General features: G+C 42.2%; 3 protein-coding genes across 6 annotated transcripts; 2 read left to right on the forward strand and 1 right to left on the reverse strand.

Annotated features, from left to right (window-relative positions):
• Positions 1–594: 594 nt before the first annotated feature.
• Positions 595–13508, forward strand: rgs9a (regulator of G protein signaling 9a). 2 transcript variants are annotated; one of them, XM_047572173.1, is made up of 17 exons: positions 599–992; positions 2458–2554; positions 4116–4166; positions 4307–4413; positions 5400–5451; positions 5536–5594; positions 6116–6192; positions 6796–6877; positions 7008–7070; positions 8736–8765; positions 8857–8918; positions 9171–9284; positions 10438–10553; positions 11324–11411; positions 11716–11854; positions 11941–12023; positions 12684–13508. In XM_047572173.1, the coding sequence occupies exons 1-17, from the start codon at positions 924–926 to the stop codon at positions 12835–12837; spliced, it is 1443 nt and encodes a 480-aa protein (XP_047428129.1). In that variant the 5' UTR covers positions 599–923; the 3' UTR covers positions 12838–13508. The 2 variants fall into 2 exon arrangements, with proteins under 2 accessions (XP_047428130.1, XP_047428129.1); XM_047572174.1 differs by lacking the exon at positions 7008–7070 and having other exon boundaries at positions 595–992.
• A 1242-nt stretch (positions 13509–14750) lies between these two features.
• cog1 (component of oligomeric golgi complex 1) lies at positions 14751–23084 on the reverse strand. Of its 3 annotated transcripts, XM_047572171.1 has the most exons (16): positions 22715–23084; positions 21979–22226; positions 21730–21911; positions 21470–21646; positions 21209–21365; positions 20318–20528; positions 19885–20242; positions 19314–19774; positions 19047–19193; positions 18785–18946; positions 18501–18625; positions 18025–18133; positions 17763–17872; positions 16352–16433; positions 16177–16200; positions 14861–14985 (listed from the first exon to the last, which is right to left on the reverse strand). In XM_047572171.1, the coding sequence occupies exons 1-15, from the start codon at positions 23018–23020 to the stop codon at positions 16192–16194; spliced, it is 2844 nt and encodes a 947-aa protein (XP_047428127.1). In that variant the 5' UTR covers positions 23021–23084; the 3' UTR covers positions 14861–14985; positions 16177–16191. The 3 variants fall into 3 exon arrangements, with proteins under 3 accessions (XP_047428125.1, XP_047428126.1, XP_047428127.1); XM_047572169.1 differs by lacking the exon at positions 16177–16200 and having other exon boundaries at positions 14751–14985; XM_047572170.1 differs by lacking the exon at positions 16177–16200 and having other exon boundaries at positions 14751–14985; positions 19314–19771; positions 22715–23083.
• Positions 23085–23890: 806 nt separating this feature from the next.
• Positions 23891–25900, forward strand: smim22 (small integral membrane protein 22). The gene is made up of 4 exons (XM_047572541.1): positions 23891–24028; positions 24966–25100; positions 25194–25261; positions 25487–25900. Exons 2-4 carry the CDS (start codon positions 24974–24976, stop codon positions 25532–25534), a joined length of 243 nt encoding a protein of 80 aa, XP_047428497.1. The 5' UTR covers positions 23891–24028; positions 24966–24973; the 3' UTR covers positions 25535–25900.
• Positions 25901–26164: the final 264 nt, after the last annotated feature.

Consider the following 26164-nt stretch of genomic DNA (forward strand, 5'->3'; position numbering starts at 1 on the left):
TTCAACAGGTGGTCCGCGACCCCACCACAGGTACCACAGGGTGGGGTCGCAAAATCGTTGGTTGATTAGAAATTTTATATATATATATTTTAATTTTCCCTCACAAACTTAAATTTCTTTAAATACACAGTAACATAAGTCCAACATATTTTAGTAAAAGGATAAATGGTGTTAGCTCTTTACTCGTTCAGCGATACAGGAGCTGTCTCTGCAGCACTAGCCCAGAGCTGTCAAACCAACTTCCTGTACACAGTAGGCCCCGCCCCTATTGCTGCTGAGTCAATCACAAGGCCACATATCAAACGCTGACTTTGTCAGGGTCCCTGCAATCGCCCGAGAGCCTATTCAGTCCCCAGGTGAAATCCAGAAGCAATATTAGCAAAAGAGAAGCTAACAGTGGAGTATGTTTATGTTTACGGCAGTTGCACATGTTTTAAATAATAAAAAAAAAATCATACTTGAACCTATTATTTGAATAGCTTACTATTAAATGTAAAAAAATAATAATGTATATTTAAAAATAGCACTAAGCCGAATTTAATATAGATAACATTTGTAAGGGTTAGCCCTAACCCTAACCCTATAGTGTCGAACCCTAACCCTTTGGGGGGTCCTTGGCCTGAAAAACTATAATGAAGAATATCATTTAGTCACAACACCAAACACAAACCTCACCACCCACTGAGTCTCCTGTCTCTGGGATTGCTGGAGTGTGAGACAGTAAGTTCCTTCAGCTGATTGGTGGATAAATCCGTCCTTCCCTTCATCGTCTCCTCATCCACACAGAGGTGGGGTGTGCTCGTGTCCACTGTATGCACTCACGTGCCTGTCGGGAGCTTCACCTATTGTAACTGGAATATATTTCCCACTGGGATTTTGCTTTGATTTTTCACATCTGATTTGGTCTTCATCCGTCCGTAAACATGACTGTCAGAACTCTCCGTGTCAACCGGGTACAACATTTCCGGTCTCGAATCCACTGCCTCAAAAAGGTGAGTGGATTGTGTTATTATTGTCCTAATTTGTCAGTATTTTGTCAGTAACACGTGTTGATTCTATCATATTTGAAGATTATATTTGGAAGAGTTTAAATGATATATGAATTGTTAATTCTAGTTCAGTTCAACCTCTGAATATCTAGTTTGCAGTTCGTTAACAGTCCAGTTTCTCTTACTCAGTCCATTCCAAATTATAAGGAAGAGAGCAGTTCCTATGGAGTATAGGATCTGATTAAGTTCATGTAGATTTGCATGAGATTCACCCATGATTTGTTTTTCAGCAACAGAGCAGAAGCCTGTTAAAGAAAATCTGTAATACCACCTTAAAGCCAATCAGCTTTGCTGCTCTGCAGTCAGATGTCACTACAGTTGAAAGTACTTAGAGGCATAACCTGAGTTTACCTGGATCTGAATCTCTCCATAAGAGAATAAAACTAAAGTAGGAAAATAATAGTAATTAATAAAAAAAAATAAAGTAGATAATAATATAGACTACTGAAATAATGTACTATGTGTGACATCTAACTATAACTATGTGGATAGTGTATGCAGACTTATATGCAGTCCAAGTACTTTTTTAGTAAGTTTTATTATAAATAACATATTTTTGTGCAGCATGTCACTATCAAGGTGGCAAAGTCTTACGCTGTACAGAAGAATAGTGAGCAAAAAAGAAGAAGATGAAGAAACAGAGGAACAAGAAAAAGAAGAAGAAACACCAATGTGCTTACATGTGGGCAGCAAATATAGAAACGTGCCTCTAATGAAGCTAAAGTGTAACCTCTTCATACACAAATGAGCGGTTGTATATTCTGGTGTGTGTAGAGACATTATTATTATGATACTGTATACCAGTGCATTGTACATTAACCAACGATGATTGTTAACTAGAGCTGAAGAGAAGGAACAAAGACAGAGCAGGGTAGGAATATGGCTAAAAGGACAAAGTTACTAATGTAACCAAGGTTCCATGAGTCAATCATCCCTAAAACTGGAAGGAGTCGAAGAGAGCGCTCGGAGCAGGGAAGTGAATGAGCGACTGTCATAAATGCTATAAATACAGTGTGTCAACAGTGTTTCTGTAATTACCCCATGTACCAGAAGTTCATCTCTGTCACAGACTAATAACAACCTTGGTTACACGTACATCACATGTCACGAGTGTCTTGTCAATGGTGGAATATCATGAACTGAAATTTCCTTTTTTTTTTTTTTTTGCTCATATAATCAAATCTGTATTAATCTGTTAGTGGTTAATGCAGCTCTTTTTTTACAGCATGCAGTGGTTACAAAATATCTCTAACAATCAAGTAATACATTATTAGAAGAAATTAAATATTATATTTTGTGTAAGCCATCATTACTGCAGGTGTGAACAATAGCACCATGAATAGGTCTGTGAATATATTTGTACTTTCTTTAATGTTTTGGATGCTGATCGCTGTCCTTCTGCTTCCAGGTGGAGGCCATTGTGGTGGAGATGCAGGACCCAAAAGGTGGAGTTAAAGGCTCAGAGCAGAAACTTAACGTCACTACCATCCCACATGTCATTACCGGTGAGACTGAAGCACAAACTGACACATTCAGTGTGACACCAGCAGAGAAGTTCCTCAAGTGTGTCATGTGTCAGTTTGACACATGAATAAATAAAAGTATCTGTCAGGGTTTGAAATATACAGGTCCCATCATCTTATCTCTATATCTAAAGCTGATCAGATACCTTTGACAAAATAGAAAAAAGAAAAAAAAACATTCTTAAAATGGCACTGTAAATTCAAAATGGCTGACTTCCTGTTCGGTTTAGCGTGTACTGACATTGGATTGTGTTGTATTTATAAAGCCCGTTATAATTGTTAAGGACCTGTTATTTACTTGTTTACTGAACCATCTGTCCAATCTCCTTCTCATGTCTTACTGTGCCGAGAATGAAAACCAGAGGTGCATTAAATCTATATACGTAAATTCATTTGTATTATCTAAAGCCCAGACGGTGTGAAAAGAGAGCGACAGGCTGCCCCCATGCCTAAGCTGCTAACGGTGGCTAAATAAGGCAGCCTACAATTGGATGAGATTTGACCTCTGCCTTAGGAGTCACAGTGGCTTTTTAATCTGGTGCAAGAGCAAGTAAAGGGAAATGACAGGAGCCATGACCTCTATGTGAACTGATTATTCTGAGAACACCTCCAGTTTACAAAAGGATTAGTTAGAAGTAACTTATTACTATGTGTTGTCATAGCACATGTGACATCACAATAATGTGACTGGTGTGTTACTCAGGGAAGACTGAGCTAGGAATTAAAAAAAAGATATACTTTAAATTATGAAATTTTCTGCTATTATATTTTCATTTTGTGCAGCTTTCATATCTTTATATGGTATAATGACATACTTTCTTGTTACTATAGAATGAAAGTTTTTAGCTTTAGCTCATTATATCACTTTTCATCTCATTTGAGGCAGCATTGCACTGGGAACATCTGGGGATTCAGTTTTGCACTTCAGCAAATGCCCCAATATTGTGTTGACAAGGCAGTACATCAAATTAATAGAGATCCGTGTATTTTTTTTGAGGTGAAATGGACTAAACGTCTTGGTAACTGTGCACCATACTTTCTAATGCTGTATTTAAACTAGCTGCAACAAAAAAAAAAAAACAATGGGCTTAAAGTCTTTTTTTTTAATGGTTGCTGGCAATATGAAGCAACAAACTGTCACTTGGCTAGGTAGCAACATGACGGATGCGCTAGCTCGTCAACCCATAGTACAAGTTAGCTTCACTGGTTACTTTCTAAACGAAATCTGACAACATCTTGAGCGACAATTAGATTTCAGACAGTGTACTTGTCAGACAAGACTTCAGACAAGAATTCAGACACAATCATTGTGTGAATGTAGCATCACCACAATTTTTCGTGCGCGGCTTTTGTCTTCATTGAAGAAAGGGTTCGGGTTTGGCTTTACTAAAATTTATTTGAATTTGAGGGACAACACTTAACTCCTTTCTTATCGTAAAGGCAACTTCTATGTTGAAACAAGAGACAAATAGTAAAAGAAAAATCGACACAGTGTAGTGAAGTTGTGTGGGAAATTCTCTGAATATATTTCTTTGGTTCACAGGCAGTGACGTAATCGCATGGATTGCCAACAAGATGAAGATCACGAAAGAAGGTACAATCTTCTACGGAAATCACACCTATGTCACTAAAGCGCGACACATCTACATGTGGCGGTTAACAACATCAGAATAATGTTTGCTGACTCATCTGATTCATTAACCCTTCCTCTACATCCTGTTGTTTGTGTATCAGAAGCCGAGGTCTTTGGCACTATGCTAGTGGCTTATGGTTACATCTACCCCCTGCAGAACCACAAGAAGCTGGTCATGTGCAACGACGCCACCCTCTACCGCTTCCAGGTCAAACCAAACTTCAGTTTGTTCTTAGCAATCTGTAGCTGTAGCTTCTGATGAAGTTCACTATTTACTATATGAACGCCCAGATTTATTTCTGCACAGATCAATGGGAATATTTTGGCTATTATTATTTTTTTTCCCTTTAAACTTAAAGACATCTTGTGTTGGGATCGAAGCAATAGCACCCAGCTATGAAAATCATTATTAGCGTTCAGATCTCAATGCGGTGCCATGTGGTAAAGGTTGTGACACCATATCATGAACATTCAAACACAAAGGTCATGGTATTATCTGAAAAACGCATAAGAAAGGCAGCTGTGCAAGAAACTCCACAAGTCCCATTGCCTTTCTTTAGTATTACTGGATATATTCATTAAAGAAGGGACATTTATGTTTCATTATCAAGTTCATATAAAATGCATGATATTGATTTCTGGAAAGGATGCAACTTTTGGGACAGTCCATTACCTATAAAGGGATGAAACAAAAGCAACTAGACTTGCTGGGTGCAGCTCTAAAGGACTGGTGGGAAGGTTTTAGTACGAGTATCACCTGAAACTCACTTGACTAGGGTCTGGATCAACCAGATATTCATCTGTGATCGTAGGAATTTGTTCTGGTCTTGTTTTCCTTCTCCATCAAATGACACTCTAATGACCCAGTAATGGGTAGAAACTCCAGTCTTAAGGTGTGAACCGTGGTCCTCCAACACCGGAAGGACAAGGGACACTCTTTTGAGAACAATAGCCAATATGTTTTACCTAGAGAAGATGACCCTTGTCACATGAGATTCGAGTGTCCTCCCAACTTGGATGAAACGTCTTCCAAGGAAACCCCCCAAAAAAGTCCATTTGCCTTTGTTTCAAAAAAATTCTTGTAAATTCATTTTTACAGAGCTCCTATTTCTACATGGCACGATTTTTAAAGGGACACAAACTTTGCCCAGTCTTGTGAACATTGCTGACCGTTTAAAATTTCAACTTTTTCAGACCCCGTATTTCTGGCCAACCCAGAAATGGGTTCCAGACGACACTGATTATGGTGGGTACAACATTTTACTGTAAAACCTGCACTGCCTATCACGTAACCATGGTTTCCAGTGATTTTCCTGTGGTGTGATTGCAGCCATTTACTTGGCAAAGAGGAACATCCGCAAGAAAGGCATGTTGGAGCCCTATGAACAGGTACATGCAGACGCACAACAATTCCTTTTTTTTTTGAGTGTGCATGTGTAGCACATTAATTTTGGATAGTAGTCAAAGTTCGTTGGTGATTTTGTGTTGATGTCTCCTACATGAACCAGGGTCTGTATCCTCATCCCACCCCTTCCCTTCCCTCCCGAACACTGGACCGACACAATTTCGTATTTTGCTGAATAGCAGTTCGCTAATCTCTCTGTGGTTGAAAGTTGTGTTGTTGTGTGGTGGCAGCATGGAGGTGGGTGACCTCAGGGTGGGCCTACCTTAACGAAACATCGGTGAAGGAAGGGAGGTGCCCACTTGAAAAGCCCAACGATGTGCCACATACTGCCTACTCCCATTGGCTAGGCTAGTTAGCTGGTGTCTTCTTGTTGGCTGCTAGCTAGTAGCTGACTGCTAGCCTGCTGGTTGGGCTTCTAAATGTGTTTTGCCTCAGATCTTGGCACAACTGATTGTAACATCTTATCCTGTATATTAATGAATCCCTGTCTTTGTGTTTTTAACAGGCACATTACAACCACCTCCATGAATGGCTCAACCACAAGTGGGACTTTATTGTGATGCAAGCCACTGAACAATACAAGTAGGTGGAACTAATACAGCTTTTAAAAGATTGATTTTGGGGTAGCCAGTTACCTCACAGATCGTGACACATAAAGCACATACGTAAATTATCAATTTTTGGGTCAGTGTTTGGGTTGTTGATGAGTGGTTGTGACCCTAGTTTTTATAGTATGTCAGAAACTATTGGCACTAGTTGGACGTCTGTCATCAGTTGTTCATCCCTATCATCCTTTTTCAACTGGCAGAAGAAAAATATAGCCAAAAATGAACTGCTGGCTGCAGCATTTGCGGTGTGTTCAAGTGCAACATTACAATCAGTAGTTCTTTGTTTGATGTGTCCGCCTTAAGAGACGTGACAAGCAGCCAGTAATATTTCTGTTTTGCGAATGATTAATAGCGTATTTGAATCTGTAGATGCAGATAACAAACTGCTTGGTCAGCTTTTTTTTTTGCATTTTCTCATGTCCCTCCAGAAGCCTTCCTCGCTCTGGAGCGTGATCGGGTCTGCTGATCACTGTGAACGCAATCAGCACTTTCATAGTTAGTTTTATGTTTTGAAAGATTTGTTCCTCTTAACTTACACACCACTTCCCATTTTCCCTTGTGCATGTGTGTGTGTCAGAGCGGGTAAGGAGAGGAAGAAGCCCGACCGTGTCGTGTTTGACTGCCAGGAGAGGGCTTACTGGATCGTGAACAAGCCTCCGGTCAGTGTGTGTGACTCTCTGTGTGGTTTTTCCATATATATATTTATTTATATCTAGACAAACAAAGTCCCAATTAAACCAGACGTACACATGTATTAACTGTACATTTATCACGTTGTTATGAATCCAGCGTCGCACTCACAGCGCTATGGACGCTACCCCAGAGCGGCTGTTAGATCCCAATATAGAGGAGGTAATAGGTCAGTACACACACACACACACACACACACACACACACACACACACACACACACACACACACACACACACACACACAGATTTAAATCAGCTGGTCTTTTAAGAAACTTACTGGAGCTTACCTTCTTCGGAAACACCGTGGGACTGATCTTTATCGACACATCCACTTAGAGACGCTGAGTCATCTTCAGTTACCACCTCACCCTGTAATAATGCAACTCATTTCAGCCATCATTTCAAACCACAGTTTCTCCACTTTTTCTTGTTTGTTCTCCAAAGTTCATTCATTTAGATCCAACGGATATTTGGTTCTTGCGAGGAACCAGTGTTTAAGATTCTATATTGGATTAAAATCCCCCAAACAAAATCTGTTCCAAACCCTTTCTTAGACACACACATCCATTTATTTTTTTGTCTATAGTTTTTAGTCAGTCTCTAAGAAACACTGCCTAGCCAGCAATTATTTAGTCAAATCCCTATAAATAATTTGAATAAATCAATATATAAAATTATAAAATAATATATTCAGTCAAAGGGTATAAGCACTGGCGCTGTTAGGCCCATTTTGGTGTTTTTTTTATTTTTATTTTTGCATTTGGCTGAGGCTTTAACACAGTGTCTTGAACATTTTGAAATATTTCTCTATATCTTTCTCTACATGTGCAGGATGAATTTCATTTTATTCATTACATTCTTCCTTTTCTTTTCCTTTCTGTTCCTTCTCTCAAACAGGTCTCTTTACTTCAATGAAGATGAGAGACTAAAAACAAATATCTAGTATATTAACGTGCGCAAACACAGTGGGGTCCAAAAACTAAGACCATGTTGCATCTGTCATATTTTTTTATGCTTTTTAAATACATCTGTGCCTTAAGTTTTACACCAGAACAACTATGGGAAAACAATCCATCTTAACTAAGTGAGGGAGTCAGAAGTAAGAGGAAAGGTATCTTCATCATGAAATAAGAGTCAAATCTGCAAAGGTCCTTTCTGAAGCTGATACTGTACAATTGTCTCAGTGCCTCTAAACTGTTTGAACTGAGATAAACATACAGAGTGGGTGAGCTAAAATATGCTAGCAATTCACTGTGGAAGACAGAAAAAAAAGGTCAAACCCAGTGGACACTGGAAACTTTGAAGCCGTTCAAGACAAGAAGCTCTTTGTCAGTAGCCATTAAAATAAAAAAATTAATGTTGTATTAAGTTTTAAACACATGGAAAATATACTGACAGGTGGTCTTGGGTCTTTGGATCCCACTGTGAATGTTTGGTGTTGTGGTGTGGATGTGGAAATTTAAGTTAACTCCCTCCAGGAAATTAAGCAACTTGAACACCTTGCAGTTTTTAGTATTTTTCCTCTTATTATTGTTGTTGTTATTATTTGTCTAAAATTTGAACATGAACTGATCGTGAATTGGCAAAAAATATAATCTGGATTTACGGAGTGATTATATTGTATTATATATGGCACTAAAAATTGCAAGTTACTGTTTAGTTTTTTTTTTTTTTTTTAAATTCCGCCTGTTTGTGCTTCAGCAGATCAGTAGCTTTAGAATATTTTTTCTGTATTGTTTGATATTTAATAGTGACATTTCACAGTCATATGACTTAAATTCACCTGGGTGATTGTTTAAACAATTTATATCTTCTTGTCTCCCAGAAAATCACCTTTGACCAGTACAGACGCATGGTAAGTTACAACAAAATGTCTAATAACAATATATATGTATATATAATAAAACATTAACATTAGTAATTAATTAATTCCTGTTTTGCTCTAGAACATCTTCTACCAACAAGCCATCATGAGGTCAAAAGTCAAGTCTAGTGTGTCTATCGGAGCGTAAGTTCCTCTGGTACTTCATGTTTGTCTTCTAATTACTCATCATTACAGTCATTCTTTACAACTCATGGAAAACGTCCAACTTCACATTTTGAATGCTGAAGTTCGACATTTCTGACCTCTGAGTTTGATCAAAGTTGGGTCTTTATTTAGTTGTCTCCTAAGACTAATTCAAAAGCAGAACCCAGGATGACTGTTGCATTGGCAAGTTCCTGTTGTGGTAAAAGTCTAATAATAGTTCTGTTTTTACAGATTGGTCAAGTACGTCACAACCTACAAAAACCACGACCCATTCCTGGCTCCCTGTCTACCTAGCAACCCCTGGCAAACAGACCATGATGCGTACTGGACTCTCAACATGAGAAGGTGTGAGGTCGAGCAATGAGTGAATGTGAAATATATGTACATACATGTATACATGCCACCAGTAGCTAAGCAACCGTTTTGATTGGTCTTCCTGTGGAGAGTCAGCATGAGCCAGACTCTACCCAAACTAAGTAGAATTTTAACCAAGTTATCACAAGTCTGTCAATAAAAAAACCCTCAAATTCTTTTCTAAGTAATGTGAGGTGGGACAACGAGCTTAAAACGAGGTGCTAGCACCTCACCTAGCTAGATAGCCTCAGTTAGCATAACGCTAGGTGGGCATATTCATTTATTTTCACTTTATTTGGCTTGTCAACCTCATGCCCATTTTTGTAAATATCTGAGTGGAGGCGGAGTCAAGCACAGCCAAAATGGCAGCCATCATCCCCACCCAGTTTGAAGTTCAAACCTGCAAATCCAAACCCAGAAATCCAGTGGGTTTATCCATCTGTTACACAAAGTCAGCTTGTGTAGTAGCTTAGAGGCGCTTTTTATTTTTTGGCCATAGAATAATGTTTATTTCCCACCCTGACCTTATTTTGGAAACCGGTGTCCCTTCACCTGATTTCTCCAGGTCACCTTTTTCAAGCTTTTTCCCCAAAACTGTCAAGTATATTTAATTCTTTCTATTAAAAACAGGTTGAAACTGTTGTTCATGTTTATGTTATGTATCCAATAAGGGCTTATCCAGGTTCTAACATTTAAATGTGCAAGTGGTAAAGCAGTATACTTCAAAAACAAGATAACCACACTGTAAGAGTTTCCTATGATGCTTTTACCTCTCATATGGAAGACTTCTTCAGTTTTTCCTGACTGGTGGAAGTCCCAGGCAGTTTATACTGCCTGTAAGAGACATTTCAAAAGACAAGTTCAAAAAATTGCACCGTATTTCACACAGTTTAATGTCTGTAAATGTGAATCATGAATACTCCGTTAGGCAACGTGTTTAAAAATAGACTGAAATAATGACTAACTAAATAAGTGAATAAATAAATTCTCAGTCTTTGTTAGCTGTAAGCTCACAAGTTCCCTCACATTTTGTGCATCTCCTGGGGGCTAAGCCTCCCGTGCTCTTAAATCGTAGTGACACCCCTGCTTAAAAAGCGATGAGAGTTTCTCGTGAGTGACTTTGTGAACCTGTGTTTGTGCTCAGAGTTGAAGTTCCCACCAAGATGCGAGTGGAGCGCTGGTCCTTCAGCTTGTTTGAGCTGCTGAGCGACCTGCGAGGCCGAGACGACTTCAAGATCTTCCTCAAGAAGGAGTTCAGCGGTATGTCACCAGACTTTAAAAACACTGAAAACACTTTGACAGTACGAAAGGTTGAATCATATGAGGGACGTTTTACAGTTCTTATTTGCAGAAAACAACATATGCATTCTACCTTTAGCAAGTTCATCTTGTTCATTATAGCAATTTCCAGGGCAACAACTGTTTATCAATAAATTACTGTTTATTCTGATGGGAATAAAATGTAATGCATTTCATTTGAGACTTTTTGCATGTTAGCATTTGTTGTTAGTACTAAACATTGAGTAGCTTAGGCTAATGCTATCATGCTATCCTGCACTCAGTGAGAAAACCAAACTTGCCGTTTAGCAGGTATAATGTGTGTCACCATTTTTTTTTATTATTATTATTTGTTTTAGCATTTTAGCATGCTAGCAAGCTAACATGCTCAAAGTAACTTATTGTTTAAGAGGTGTTCTGTCAAAATCTGAGTTTAGTCAGTACAGAGAAGGTCCTTTACCTGGAGTCCATTGAATTGATTAAAGTGGTTTTACTCTGAATATTGGAGGAATACTTGATGCATTCAATGTTGTCTTTTGAAGGAAAACTATCCATTAAAGATAGAAAACAGTATGGGAATGCTAGTAGTTCTCCATGTTTGGTGATAATTTTGTAGAAGTCAATTTTGCTAGCTTCACTTTAGCTTCACTAAAAAATAAAATAAAATAAATTCCATAATTAAAAGAAGAAAAATCAGAGATTCCTCAGGATCTGTAATCTGCTCTGATTTCATGTGCTTATGTGAACACCAGGTGAGAACTTGGCTTTCTGGGAAGCAGCTGAAGAACTGAAACTGGGCACGGCATCCTCCATGTCGACAAAAGCTGAGTCCATCTTCAAGTAAGACGAATAAACGGTTGAATTCGACATCTTATGTGTGTTTGTTATGGATTTCTTTAGTGCTCTGTGCATTTTTTAAACCACCCATCACCACTAGTAGTAGTGATAGACTGATATAAGGACGAACTGAGTTTGGAGGTTTCTACAAAGTCAAGAAACAAGAGATCAAAAGCCTGAGTGTGCACAAGAGTGTACGGTTCTTTCTGAAGTATTATATTTCCTAACCGTCAGTAAACCACACTCCACTTCTCGCTGACTTCCAGTCGTTTGATATCATATTGATATCGAACCTCTGTGTATTCAGGACCTTCCTGGCCCCTGGCGCTCCCCGTTGGATCAATATCGATGGCAGGACGATGGGTCTGACCGTGAAAGGTTTGGACCATCCTCACCGCTACGTGCTGGAGGCGGCACAGACGCACGTCTTCATGCTCATGAAAAAGGTGCGTCTCCCTCTTCGCTGATTACCCATTGCTTCTCTAAAATTCCCATAATTTGTGAGCTCACGGTTTTTCCATCATCGGTACAGGACACTTTCTTCCGTTACCTCAAGTCGCCTGTGTACAAAGACATACAGAAGAAGGCACTGAACCCTGAGGCTCATAACTTCAGGTTAGTATTGAGTGAGGATAATGTCTGGTGTGTTGTATTGTAGGCCTCCTGTTACGGATAAAATGTTGAACAGGAGCTAAGAACACCGGAGGGTCTTATCTTACTTGTATCATGACCACTTAACCAAAAAAACATAATTACACCACATCAACCTGTGTTGACCTGTCAGTCTGTACAAAGATACTGATCTGACTTTCCTGTTGTTGCTCTGCAACACTTAGCCAAACAGGAAGAGGTCTGCAAGGCTCGACTTGTAGTTTTCTGTTTGTCAGATGTTTCTTTTTTTTCTTAGAGGTGATTTGGACTTCCAGATTGCTGAAAATGTGGCAGACATTTAAAATTAGATTTGTGTTATTACACTTGGCTCCAAGCCCCAATTTGCTGAGAGTTAGCTGCCGCCATGTTTTTACCATGTATAAATCACTGTAATTATTTTAAATGTCACTGATTGAGAAGCATGTTTAAGCTGTAAAAGGTTGGTGCACACAAATTTAAATTAAACATTTTCTAATTTACATTGAATTATTGAGATTGCTCCAAGATGAAGTCAAATTTTCTTTAACTGACCCATTCAAACTGACAGCTACCCACAAGAAAGCGATTAGTCCTTAGACCTGAACTTTCATTATGACTTGACTCTATCACATTTCTGTTTCCTAGTCCGGCCCAGCTGGAGCAAAACGCTCAGAACCGGAGCCCGGGCATCCATCCCATCCTACTCTGGCAGCAAGAGGAGGAGGAAAAGGCCAAGGCCGCCGCCGCCTCCGCTCCGGTCGATGTCAAGGCCATGATGAGCAAAATAGACAGGAAGTAAAGATATGCAGCGGCCATGAGTGTGTGTGTGTCTGCATGTTCAATCATTTAAACAAAGCATGAACACAGGAGACATTCATCCGTCAGGGTGTATACTTCATGCTGATAAACGTTTTAGCAAATGTGAGATATCCTGACTTTGTCGTGGAAGGGAAACTTAATGGATCTACAGGGTAAGGGAGTAAACAGGTCCTTAGGCCAGAGCCTCTATTTGCAGTGGGCGTAAACTTTTTTTTTCTGTCAAATGGACGAAAACGACCACAAAAGAAACCAGGGACACAAAATTAACGCTACAAAAAAAGTGTGGTCACTGATTTTCTTCCATGTCTGGGGCTCGTTGTCTAATCTGTACATAGTTTTTCGCAGGATTAGGTTGTAAATACCCAAAAAGAAGACGATAGAAACGTTTCCTTGTGTTCCGTACCAACCACGATAATGTTGTATTTACAAAATCCAAATCAGATTCTTCATTAGTCTTGGAGATGTTTTCAGATTGTTATTTTATTCTGCCCATTAGCTGCTTGGCCCAGAGCAGTCACCTGAGCATGTGGTAGCTGTATATTTTTTGTGTTTATTGCCCTGTGCAGTTAATATTGTGAAGAGATTATGAAAAAAAAGCCAACTCACTATTGTGTACATTAAAGCTAAATTTAATAAAGATCTTAAGATCAAGCTTGCTTCTTTGATGTAGTTGTGTAATTAGGTTGGTAGATAGATAGACTGGTATAACTCACGCAAGAAGAAGAATTTGAATGTATAAATAACACTAGTCTGGAAGAAAGGCAGCATATTTACTTTTGGGGTGAATTGAAGCTTTATAGCTACTGGATGGGACTAGGTTTTAGGATTCCTAGTTTTTCACAGTACTTACCTTGGGTTAGGCTGGAGAAGTCATCTGTGGGATGATGGTGTCATCCAGCAGTAGAGAAGAGGTAGAGCCACGGACAATCGCCGATATCTTCCACTATTTTTTCATTTCCACAAGGAATCTCGTGGAGTATAAGAAGGATAGTCCATCATAGGAGACACGGGTCCTCAGCTGAGGCAGGTCAACCACAGGGTGATCAGACCTCTGTGTGAGCATGTCGCAAGGTGACCATATGGTCATTTGGCAGCCCTCACTATCTGGTTTAGTCCGGCCACAAACTTCTTTCAGCGAGTTACATGTTCCAGGTTACATTTCCTGCTGCCACCCAGTGGGAGAAGAACTGTCTGGAAATACTAAAGCTGTATAAAAGCATCACATACCTCTATTACTCTTAAATAAAACGATCGTTGGACATTTTTAAAATGGAGCAAACAAATTGATAAATGCGAAGTGACTCATGTTTAGCATGGCTAGCATGTTTAGCGTCCTACATTAGCACAGAGGAATCATTAGTTTTGAAAGTGTTGGATCATAAACGAAAGAATTTCACAGATTAAAAAATAGCTAAGATTATATTCTCTTCTTTAAGGATATGAATGTACAACAGCAATATCAACCATAAAATTATGACCACTGACAGGAGAAGTAAATAACATTAACCATCTTGTGACAATCCAATGTTCTGATGGGGAGATTTTGGACCTGGCATTCGTGTGGATGTTACTTAGACAGGTACCACCCACCTAGACCAATAGTAATGACACTGACACAAACACACACACACAAAAGTGGTTTAGGAATAACTCAAAATAACATAAAAAACAGACCCACGTCCATTCTTTGATGATGAGTCACAAGACCTACATGATATTATCAAGGTGGTCATAATGTTATGCCTGATTGGTGTATAGACACAGAGCATGGTAGCTAGAGTGGCTTAACAAGGTTTGGAACTGAATCCATCTGCAGTGATTGCAACAGTGACACCAACATACTCCTTACACAATATTTCTACTTTCGGAAAGTATTAAACCACACACGAGGCGTTTTCCCAAAAGACAAAATTATATTTACTGTACATAGTGTTCTCTTTTGTTACAAAGTATCTGAAAAGGCAAATAAAAAGTCATAAAGGGGTTATTTCGCCATGCCAGAGAGCCAGCTGAGCTTGAATAAAGAAGGAGCCGTCGCCGCTGCGTCTTCGTCCTGGTCGGCGAGCTGTCGGAAGAGGCTGCCCGGTCGGAAGCTGTCGTCGCTGGCTACTGTGGAGGGTTGAGGAGCCTGGTGGAAGAAGAAAACGCTGTCAACGCGGTGGTTAAGCGAAGGGGACGTCGTCCACTGAGCATGGGAGAGTTGAGAGTCGGTAGGAGTCTTCCGTGTTAGCCGGGGATTATACTGTATAATATTAGTGCTCTGACACACCAAACCACAATCAAAGAACTGGACAACCACAAAGGCTGACTGTGTCTGTGTCTGGACCATAGACTGTATAAAGATAGGAACAGCTTCTCTAAAGTGAAGCCAAAGCCAATGACTGTATATACTATGAACAAACCCATTGTGACATCACCCATTGGATTCTGAACCTCAAAAATGAAGCCCGAAGTGGGCGGAGCCTGCAGTAGTAGGAAAACAACATTAAAAAACAACATTACATTACAGTGTGTAATCCAACATTTCCCTGTAACTGGTGGAGGTAGAGCAGAGCGAATTATTAACGAAAATGCAAATGAATCTGGAGGAAGTGTGGCTCCGCTCTCGGGCCGTATTGCTCTACGAAGTCCATATTTATATACAGTCTATGGTCTGGACCAAAAAAAAGTTGCACCTGAACACACCACAAAGACTACAGCCAACGGCCAGCTGGGACATACGCTGCGTTCCACCGTGACAGGATATAAATCTTCACACCAGCAGGTGGCAATCGTCTGTAGTCGTCATAGAAAAACGGGGAAACCAGAAAAGCTAGGGCTAGCTAGAGCTGATCTCAGATGGTCTTCATTTTATTCGCTTCTAAATGATCATATTGTTGAGGAAATATTTGCAATCAAACGGGTCATAATGGCACGGGTTCACTGCTGTGAAGTTCTTCATTAGTCTGATCCTAAGCTGCTTTACAAGGCCAAGCAGAGAGTGGGTGATTAGTGAGAAGAGAGCACTTCAACTAGCGATGCTTGGATTGTTTGACCAAATCCATGCACAAATTATCCCTCTGCAGTAACTTTAACTAATTAATTTATCCTTATTAATGAATTATCAAACACACAAAGCCAGCTTGATCCACAGCGTTCAGAGTAAGAGATACATAACGGTGAAATCCTCGCATCACTAACAAAATATTGTTCAATTACTAATCATTCATCATCAAAAATCAATTAAGCACTCTCACACCGCAAATGCACCGAAGGTAAACCAAGGCACTACTAACAAGCCAACACACACACACATATAAACCCACACTGGTGAACTTGCCTGGGGTTCTCGCATTCAGAAATGCTGGGAAAGGCAGAGGGCACAACATTTAGCAAAACAAAACAGTGAAAAGAGAAATCAAGACATAAAAGCAGGAAAAACAAATCCAAACTAAAAAAAAAAATGTAATACACACAAGAAGTCAGTCGGAGCAGACCTGTCTTTTGTTACTTACCACCTGGTGAGGAGCTTCAGACACCCTGGAGGAGGACTTTGACTTCCGTGTGTTGGACATGCTGAGAGGCAGCAACCCGAACCTGTCGAGGACAGAGCAGTCGTGATGATTTCTGTGTTTCCAGTTCGTCCATCATTATGGTTCAACACTTATGTGACAGAACCCGAACACCTAAGAACCATCTGAAAAATCGTCCTTGGAAACGGTTTGGAAAAAGGCCACGAGCTTCCAAAGAACTGAAGGTGAGCTGTCACTGGTACCCAAGCTAGCTACACTGATCAAGAATAACATTATGACCATCTTCCTTATATTGTATGTTATATTGTAGTCTGTTCTAGGTGGATGATACATGTCCTAGTAACACGTGAATGCCAGATCCAAAAGTTTCCCAGATGAACACTGAATTGTCACAAGATGGTTACTTCTTCTGTCAGTGGTCATAATGTTATGCCTGATCTGTGTATGTAGTTAGCAAGGCTTAGGTTCTTGCCAATTGTCTGTAGCTCCACCCAGGATGCTGACTGCTCTGAACCTTTTGTGGTTTGGCCACAAATGTCAAAGCTCGAAGTTGGATAAGGTGGTCTGTTGTTGTGAACTTGTGAAGAACAGGAAACCCTTTGCATCTTCACGAATGCAATCGATAACAGAACAGGTTCAAGTTTGTCTTAAACCAGCGCTCATGTCGTTGTCCGGAAGACTTTCGAAGCTACAACCCTCTCCTCTAGCGAATCGTCACGTTGCTTCTCACAGTTCGCAGAAGCCAGCGGGTTTCTCAGGACGAGCGACACCGGCTTACGTACGAAGCCTCTTTTGTTAAACAGAAACCAAACCGGTCTTGCTCATACAGTGTGTAACTTGCATCAATTGTTGACCCTGGACAAATATTTAAGAGAAGACAAACTGAAGCACCATCCTGGAGACCCGGCTGGTAACCAAAATACTGAAAGCAAAAAACAAAACAAGTGAAACCCAGAAGCTGTTTCTGTTTCAAGCTACGTGGATTTGAAGCCTGCTTACTCACGCACAAACATGTGGTGTTAATAATGATGGAATGTAATCATACGTACTACATTTATGTTTTCATTTGAGCTTATTTCTTAGTTGGGGTTGGCGATAAAAGGCCTCCCTTTGAATAGATACATAAGGGTGCTTTTGCATTGCCTCACAGAGGACGCTGGTCCATCAGTGTGGCTAGGACGCATGTTGCGTTCACAGTCATCATGGACGACTGGCCACATGTGATCAGACCATTTGGGATGCTATGTATACATTCCTTCAATTTGTTTAAACTCCATCTTTGTTTCATCAACTTCCTCTGCAGTTTGACCATCACCACCACAACGGTATGTAGTCAACAAATAATGTTTGCCTTCGTCGTTTGGTTTTAAGGACGATTTTAAAAATTGCGAACCTGATCTGGCTGCTGGCCAGTGGAAGGATGTTGTAAGGCTCCTGGGAGTTCACGCTGCTGCTCCTCGTGGAAAACTGCTTCTCTGAGCCCGTCAGCAGCCCCAGCAGCACCTGAGACACAGCCGTGCGTTAGCTTATTAGCGAGGAGGTATCAGCTGATGCTAGACGTTAACAGGCTTGAATAGAGTGTTTCCATGTTAATCAAGATAAAGGTACGCTGTGGTTCACGCGTGTGTGGACTTGTCTTGCGTGTGTGGAAGTACCGAGGTCCTCTGAGAGAGGCGGTTGAGGTTGGCGTTTAACGGAGGGGTGAAGACGTCCAGGTCGAAGGGGTCGATGAAGCTCTCCAGCCAATCACAAACTTCATGGAATCTGGGGGGAAATAAAGAAATCTCCCATTTTTGACTGCTTGAAAATACCCACGTTTGTTAGGGAATTTTTGCTCGGCTTCACTGGAAGACTTATTACTCAGCTCAGCTCCTCAGAATCATATCGGAAATTATATCGAGCCTGCGCCTGCAGAAGCCTGCAGGCGCCTGCAGAAGCCTAGCATGGCCATACTTCCAGTCCATCTGCAGTTTCTGACCACACCTACATGCATTTTTGTCCACTTACTTTTCATGCGATGTAGATTTTGTCTTAAACCCTTAGGGAGAAACGGCACTAGCCAAAAAATTCCAAGGAGTGAAAAGACAAGGGAGTCCAGCTTTGCCAAAGTCGTACTCGTATAGTTGCATACCTGGGGTCTTGGTGGGATCGGGAACTCTTGCCTTCCTCCGGTCTGCTGCCCAGTGTGGTGTTGAGGTAGCGAAGGTCAAACAGCAACTGCAAGGCTCTGTTCTGAGTCATGGGGAAAACACCCTCCTGGAGGATGAAGGGGGGGAAAATAAAACAAAGTAGAGAAACTTAAAAGCCTCACAGCGCTTCTAAGCAATTCCTTCCACCGCCTTTCCTTTATCTTATCTCTTCCTTCTTGGTCTTTGCCAATTGTTTCCTTTCCATCTGTGTGTCTGAGTCAGTTACCTTGCTGTGGCTTTGCTGTGTGAGGCCGTGGAAGTGGTTCAGGGCCTGAGACAGACACGTCTGCAGCAGCTCCTGCAATGTGGGCCGGGGCAGTGCGTGACCCCCTACCCGGTTCACCTCAACGCACAGCTGGAACAGCAACAGCTGCACAAACCAAGACGGCTGTAGAAGGCACGGAAAAGAAAAAAAAAAAAAAATGCAAGATCAGACCCCCAAAATCAGAAACAGCTGTCCTGTTCTGCCGGTGTTAAGAGAGGCTAACCTGGACTGGAAGACGGATTTTGGACGTGACGCTGCTCCCCGACTCTGCCTCTTCTTGGATTTCCAGATCGTCCCAGTTTGTCGCTGTCGCTAGGATGTCGCCGGCAGACTGGGCGTGCAGCCCTGCGCTGAACTTCTCCAGCAGCACCTGTCACAAAAGAGAGAGCTGTTATTAACAGATTTATGGCCAATACCTTTTCAATACGTACATTTATCAAATTGTTTTTTTCTTCATAGATATACGTCTTAGTTTCTAACTGTGTCATACTTTGGAGATGGCGGAGCTCCAGATGCGGTAGGCCTCCATGCTGCACCCGAGAAGCTCCTCCTTAAGCCCCGCCCACTTGGCCTGGGCGGGACTGACCTCCGCGGCAGCCCTGGCTTTGCCCAGCTTCTTTCCCTGCCTCGGGGTTCCCTTGGCCACGCTCTCGGATCCGGACTGTTTCCCCAGGATGCAGTTCTTCAGGTTGGGGCAGAGTTCACCCATAGACTGACACAACCTGGCCATGAACAGGACTGAATTGAGGCGGACGGGGCTGGAGTCTGGGGAGGCGGCGGGCAATTCTGAGCGAACGGAGGAAAGGATGTGGCGAACGCAGGCCAGGCAGCCTTCACGCAACGCCTCCTCCACCGCCGGGGAGTCCGTGAAGCGGTTAAATGAGGAGGCTGACGAGCCGTTGGTGGTAGGTCCAGAGGAGGAGGCTGGCACTGAGATGGAGTCAGATCCTGCCAAGGAAAGAACGTAAGATGAATTAATGGTAGACCCTCCACAACCCAGTCACAGCTTTACGCTAAGTAGTCAGGAGGACACATGAACTGGCTCTTAAAATGTCCCCTACCTGTGTCCTGGGAAGGAAGGTAGTACTGGAGGTCGTCCAGCCTCTCCTTCAGCTTTACATCTAAGGAAGAGCAGAAGTTCTGAACGCAAGGTGTGAGAGCCTGGGTCTTCATGGCCAGGCCGCTCCTCTGCTGCCCCCGCTGAGCCACGCTGACCCAGCCCGCGTCGCTCAGCAGGTCCCCCGGGGACTCGGACCACAAAAAGGACGCCACATCCACCTCGTACTGGGCCCCGCGACCAGCGCCAGCGTTGGCAGCCGAAGAGGAACCGACCGTCTGGTCTTCTAGATCCCGCACAGCTGAGGTGAGAAGCTGGACTGAGCTCGCTGAGATGGCTTCGGTTTCTTCTTTGGTGATAGCCTTGGGGACGAAGGAGCCATTGATATATTTCTGTTGTTACGGTTTAATATTCTTGATGTTAAGCGGAGCACCAACCTGCAGGCGCCGAAGGAATAGCTGCTGCAGGAAGTCATCCCAGACAGCCAGGGGGCGCTCCAGCAGTCGCTCACAAACGGTGCCCCAGTGCTGACTGATGGATTCTGTGGACAGAAGGTCCCACACGGCATCTCTGATGGCAGCCAGCCCCTTGAGGCTCTTGACGTAGACCAGAAGGCTGCCAACACCACGGCAGATGTCCTCTTTACAGCTGAGGAGAGAGAAGACGCCAGCCAGGCATGGATTCAGATGATCGATTGATTTAGGGCTTAACTGCAAAGTTTAAAAACTTGGAAAGGATTGAAACAGATGCAAAATTACTTGCATCAGTCTGTTCTACTTTATATGTCAAAGTAGCATTATCTTCCGAAGGCAAACCAGATCAGGTTATTAAGTTCACAGACGGTCTTAGACAGATTTTTTCAGTGCAGGATTTATATCTTATCATCTTCCTCCCTGCAAATGGACTCCTCTGCGGCTCAATACAATAAAACTGTCAGCGGTGCAGAATAATGTGAGCAAATAACAGAACTTCTGACGGCAACAGAATTTGTCAGCAGTTCGTTACAACACCCTGTTACTGGAAGGCTTGTGAGGGGAAACATCTGCACAGGAAGTATCGAGTTTCAGAATGAAGATGAGGCATTTGTTGTTGCACTGGCCGAATTAGTTAAGTGGAAATTAAACTGTATGTTAGACCTGCAACAAGTCAATTAGCGGACGGGCATGAAATGCACCAGAAAGGGTTATATAGCGAGCTGCAACGTGCAAAGAGCTACGATCAAATTTCAGATAGGAGGGTTTTGATTCTCTCTATGCTGCACAAACTAATTCTTTTAACTTTTATGTAGAAACGGGTAAAACGTCTGAGGATATGAGGCGTGTCCTTACGTGTTGATCCATTGCTGCAGGGTGTCCCGCAGGTGCTCTCTCTGTATTGGCTGAGCCAGGGTGCGGAGGGCCGGCTGAAACTCAGTGACCGACGGAGGCAGGTACCTGAACCAGCTACCGGTGCTTGCCTCATCCTGCAGCACCTTTTTGCCTTTGGCTGGAGGGAAATAAAAGAAAGAAGGTGGACATTAGCCTCCAGGTGCTAATTCAAACTTGCTTTGAAACAAGCATCTTGATTTCCAGGATGTCAGAGCCGTTCACCTGCACTGGTGGTGGAAGTGACGTTCTCCAGGATTGAGAAGAGCATGCCGCAGCTCAGGGCTCCCTCCCCTGACTTGGGGCTTCCGTCTGGGGGCAGATAGAAGACGGCGTAGGCCTGGAACAGCGTGGTGACCAGCAGCTCCACCAGGCTGCACACCTGAGCCTTGATCCCTGCACCTGGACACATTGGTCTCTGTTTAGAGGTTCGTAAAGTAATAAATTCTGCAAACAAAGCTTCCTGCTTTACAAATAGTAGATACCATGCTGTGGTTGGTTCAGCAGCTGATGGATGGAAGCCTTCCTGGCCAATAGGAAGTCAGCCAGGGCCTGACGTGGTGAGCTGTCCTCCAGCAGCATGGTGGACACCAGGGCCTCGGCGATGGCCTGATCCGACACTGCCCGGCCTCGCAGCAGAGACCTGCTGTCCAGCAGAATGGTTGACCTGCAAGAAAACATATATAAGTTCCTAATTCTTTCAAAAAGACGACATAAAGTAAACATCCACTAACCTGAAGTGTCCCGTGGTGGCGACCTGCCGGACCAGGATGGGGAAGCGGACGAGGACGGGGCTGTAGTGGGCCCCCGAGGCGGCCTCCAGCTGCAGAAGATTGTGCAGGTAGCAGCACAGGAGGTAGAGCTGGGTGGCCTGGAGGTACTGGGACGCCTCCATGGCGCTCCAGATGCGCTCCGGGATCTCCAAGAGGAGCTTGATCTGGGAAGCCATGGTGTGGAACTTCTCCTGCCACTGCCTCTGACCCTACAACACATGCACACCTTTATATCTTGCTTGATACTTTAATTTGATAACGATAAGCAACAATATGAGGATAATAAGCGACACAAGACAACGTACTGATGCACAGTTTATGGGCATATATTCCCAATTTGCATTCATAAATGCTGCACGTAAATTCCGGTGCATGTGTGGAGTCATTTTAATAAAGTTTCACATTTCAGCACTGGCTCGCTGCCGCCCCCTAGTGTGTTTTGTGGTTCCAGGGGCGTGAGAGCAAACGCTAATCCATCCCTAAAAGTTGGGGTTATGGTGTCAGGGATGCTATGAGCTACAATATTTTCACGCCGAACTCATCTATGTTTTGTTTTAGGTCACATAAGTTGTAAAGTGATGATATAGCTGTTGTGACTATTTAAATATAGACAACATAACACTGAATTGCCACATTTTTAAATGACGTTTAATGATGCTAAGGTGACGCTAGGTGTAACGCTAGGTTCGCAGTTCACCTCCAGTCTGCAGCTGCTCACGCCGGCTTTGCTCTGTTTGAGGCTGTGGCAGTACTGCTGCATGTCCTGGATTGACCGGACGACACTCTCCGAGCACTGCCTCATCTCTCCGATGGTGTCGGCGGCGTCGATCAGGTCCCGGTACCGCTCCCCCACCATCTGCCTCAGCTCCTCCTTCTTCTGCTCGATCTCCCCGCGGACTTTGCGTTCAATCCGGCGGATCTCCTCGGTGTTGTAGCGCTCGAAGAGAACCGCCGGGTCCTTGATCTCCGAGATGCGGAGGGACAGCGCAGGGTCCTCAGCCATGGTACCTCCAGAACTACTTCAACCGATGGAGGAACTCCAACCCGGAAGACATCCGGGGAAGCGAACTTCCGGTTTCCACGTAAGCAAAACGCGATGAGAACTGAATATGGTGCGTTGATTGGTCACCAACGCTGTCAGTCAATGCACACTTCCGTATGCGGAAAAAAATAAATAAAATAAAAATAATAAAATAAGATTTTTCCTGGTTTCTGGTTCCTATTGGACACACACTATTAGACCATGTAATTTATTACATATCATTTACGGAGCGGTTGGCATGGCAACTGGTGGTCGCCACATCCTGTTTCTATAGCGTCAAATAACAAACTAAAACGGTACTTATATTTAAAAAAATAAAAATAAATAACACTTGGGTCTACATTAACATTATATTAGCCCGAAATGACAGAAAACATCCTTAAGAGAAAAAAAATATTTGACGCATATTTTAATGTTTTAGTTTTGTCCCATCCACTAACAGAGCCACCAGGGGGAGCTCTGCCTGCTTTGGTTTCACTTTAGAGGAGCAGATCCGCCTATGTATTAGACCAATTTATTTCCACTTCGCTTAGTTTACTTGAGTTACGTCGTCTATTGGCATATTAAGGCATAATTTTAAACGAGTACTGTAACGTTATTGAAAACAATCACTCGCAGTGATTGTCATTTCCATCACACCTCTGACAATTAAAACTCGTCGCTTGTTTTGTTTTGTTTTTCTCAGAAAACCAATCACATCTATCATGATATATATAGCTACATATTATATTATATTTGATAATTTCATTGTTTATTTGCTGTTGCACGTCTCCTGCATCCCTCTACGTTTAATTGGTCAGACGGCCTCGTTAAATGAGAGCGTGAGTCAGTGTTTAACAGGTGCGTCAGGTAAGACCTTTGTACCCGGAAGGAAAAACAATACAGGAAAAAAAAGAACAAAAAAAAAAAACGAGTCCATTAAGAGGAAGGCACCAGCTTCTCACCTGCCGAACAGCAGAATAAAAACAGGTATTTTATATATATATATAATAATGTTAAAATGTTATTAGTTTTCTTTTAATCTTATATTTAAGCGCTGAAAGCTAAAACTACATTGCGATGTTTAGTGGTTAGTGATGTTTAATGATGGCACCTAGTTACCACTCAAGAGAAAATGAAGTGCGTAGATTTTATCCGGAAATAACACACAAATAATAAAAAGGTATAATGTCATCGCTGCCTTTTGTTAGTATTTCGCAGGTGACAGGTGTCGGTTTTCACGGAGACTTTTTTTTCTTTGCGTTAGAGGCGAAAGTAGTTCCAGTCAAAACCGTCCACACCCTGTGGTACCTGGTACACACTGCCCTCTGTGGATGTGCACTGTCCACATTCACCGTGGCTCCTGTCTGTAAAAATATGTGGTTGTTGAGTCAAAACGACCAGTTGCTGTATCTATTTTATCTTATTCGTATGTCTCCATCTATTCTTTTGTGTGAAGCTTTGTGTGAAGTTAATTTAACAAACTGCAGCAGCAGCAATTTATTATTATTATCATTATTATTTCAGTTCAGAGACCATAAAATCTCTATGTAATAGTCCACATCGTCTCATCTTCAGAGAAAGCGTTTAATCTTCCGCTGTAAATAAAATTGCACGGACAGCTGTGATGATTTGTACCCGGTGATTTCATTGTAGAAAGTATTTAGGTCAATAACATCACAATAACATGTCAGATGATTTAAAGTAATGTGCCACATGTGTGCACCACACACGCTGCCTTTACTCCTATGGTCGTATAAGCTGAGTTCAGGGATGTCGTGGTCAGTTAAGGAGATAAAAGGCCAGGAGATAGACGCAGTGCAGTGTTTCCTCCTGGCATTATAACCTCTAGCTGCTCCGGTTTCCTACCAAGCCAGTGGAGCTATGATGTGTCATCATCTGCGTGCTTTTTTTTTTCTGATCACAGACTCAACGATGGATAACAACATCGAGCAGGAACTGGAGTCTCAGTTCAACGATGTGGTTTCCAGACTGACGTCCAAGCAGTTCTTCCAGTCTGACTGGGACATCGCCTCTTTTGCCATCTTCTTCATCTTCATCGGTGAGTTGAATTCAACGACTGAAGTTGGAATCTCAATATTATTTTTTGTTTGTTTGTTTGTTTTATGTGAACGTGGTTGCTGTGTTTTTCCAGGTATGGTTCTCCTGCTGGTCATCCTGGTCCTGATCCGCTGCTGCTGCTGCTGTTGCTGTGACGACAAGGTGAAAACATACAGCAGACGCACTCAAGAGACACGGGTGTCAATAGTGCTATTAAAAGCATCTTCGACATTCATGGAATAGTTTTAACAAATTTCATAAAAATGTGATTGACTGCGTCGTAAAATGAACCCAGACTGAGCGGTGGTTATTAATGATAACTCTGTGTACTCTGATAAAAAGAGCAGAGTCAAATCAAATGTATTTTATTTATTTTTTTTATTTTAGCCCCGACGACGGAAGGTCGGCATAGAAAACATGGCCCTGGAGCCCTGAGAGCCGAAACTGACCCGAAGATGGAAGCAGCGGAGCCTCACAGTCCCACTCCCCGTGCCAAAACAAAAAAAACTAAAAAGAAAAACGCTTTTATTCACCACGTTGCCTTTAAACTAAACATTTCTATTTGCACACACAACAAATTGTTGTTCACAAGCTCTTTTGCTAATGAAATCTTAACACGTGATCCTGCAGACTGTCTCTACGACGTGAGCTCGATTGCTCGGATGCCACAGAGTTCGACTGTCTGTGTTTTTACGCCTCTGTAGATTTGAGTACGACTTCTTAATCTGACGCTGAAATGATGACGACATTTAACTTTGAAGGATTTACTTAATAATAAAACATTTATACTTTGTTAATGTATTATTTGTCTTTGTTTCATTCATCAAACTCTATTATTATTGTGAGTTACAACTGCGAATGATAGTACTGACACCGATCAGCCACAACATTATGACCACCGACAGGAGAAGTCAATACCATTGACCATCTTGTGACAATACAGTGTTCTGGTGGGACAGAATAACATTTTGGTGCACCAAACGTCCATTCTCTTCATCACTTCCATCACCTCATGGTGTCAAAATTACTTAAATTTCAACGTAACAACTTGTCCAATAATCTGTT

This window comes from Mugil cephalus, chromosome 20 (genome assembly GCF_022458985.1).
Source record: "Mugil cephalus isolate CIBA_MC_2020 chromosome 20, CIBA_Mcephalus_1.1, whole genome shotgun sequence".
Lineage (NCBI taxonomy): Eukaryota > Metazoa > Chordata > Actinopteri > Mugiliformes > Mugilidae > Mugil > Mugil cephalus.

Coding starts and splice junctions, on each gene's coding strand:
- rgs9a (XM_047572173.1), top strand. CDS start 924: ATGACTGTCAGAACTCTCCGTGTCAACCGGGTACAACATTTCCGGTCT. Junction 5,595..6,115: donor TGTTGGAGCCCTATGAACAG/GTACATGCAGAC, acceptor TGTTTTTAACAG/GCACATTACAACCACCTCCA. Junction 6,878..7,007: donor GGATCGTGAACAAGCCTCCG/GTCAGTGTGTGT, acceptor TTATGAATCCAG/CGTCGCACTCACAGCGCTAT.
- cog1 (XM_047572169.1), bottom strand. CDS start 23,020: ATGGCTGAGGACCCTGCGCTGTCCCTCCGCATCTCGGAGATCAAGGAC. Junction 21,912..21,978: donor GCCACCACGGGACACTTCAG/GTTAGTGGATGT, acceptor GTTTTCTTGCAG/GTCAACCATTCTGCTGGACA. Junction 18,947..19,046: donor AAATCCGTCTTCCAGTCCAG/GTTAGCCTCTCT, acceptor TGCCTTCTACAG/CCGTCTTGGTTTGTGCAGCT.
- smim22 (XM_047572541.1), top strand. CDS start 24,974: ATGGATAACAACATCGAGCAGGAACTGGAGTCTCAGTTCAACGATGTG. Junction 25,101..25,193: donor CATCTTCTTCATCTTCATCG/GTGAGTTGAATT, acceptor GTGTTTTTCCAG/GTATGGTTCTCCTGCTGGTC. Junction 25,262..25,486: donor GCTGTTGCTGTGACGACAAG/GTGAAAACATAC, acceptor TTTTTATTTTAG/CCCCGACGACGGAAGGTCGG.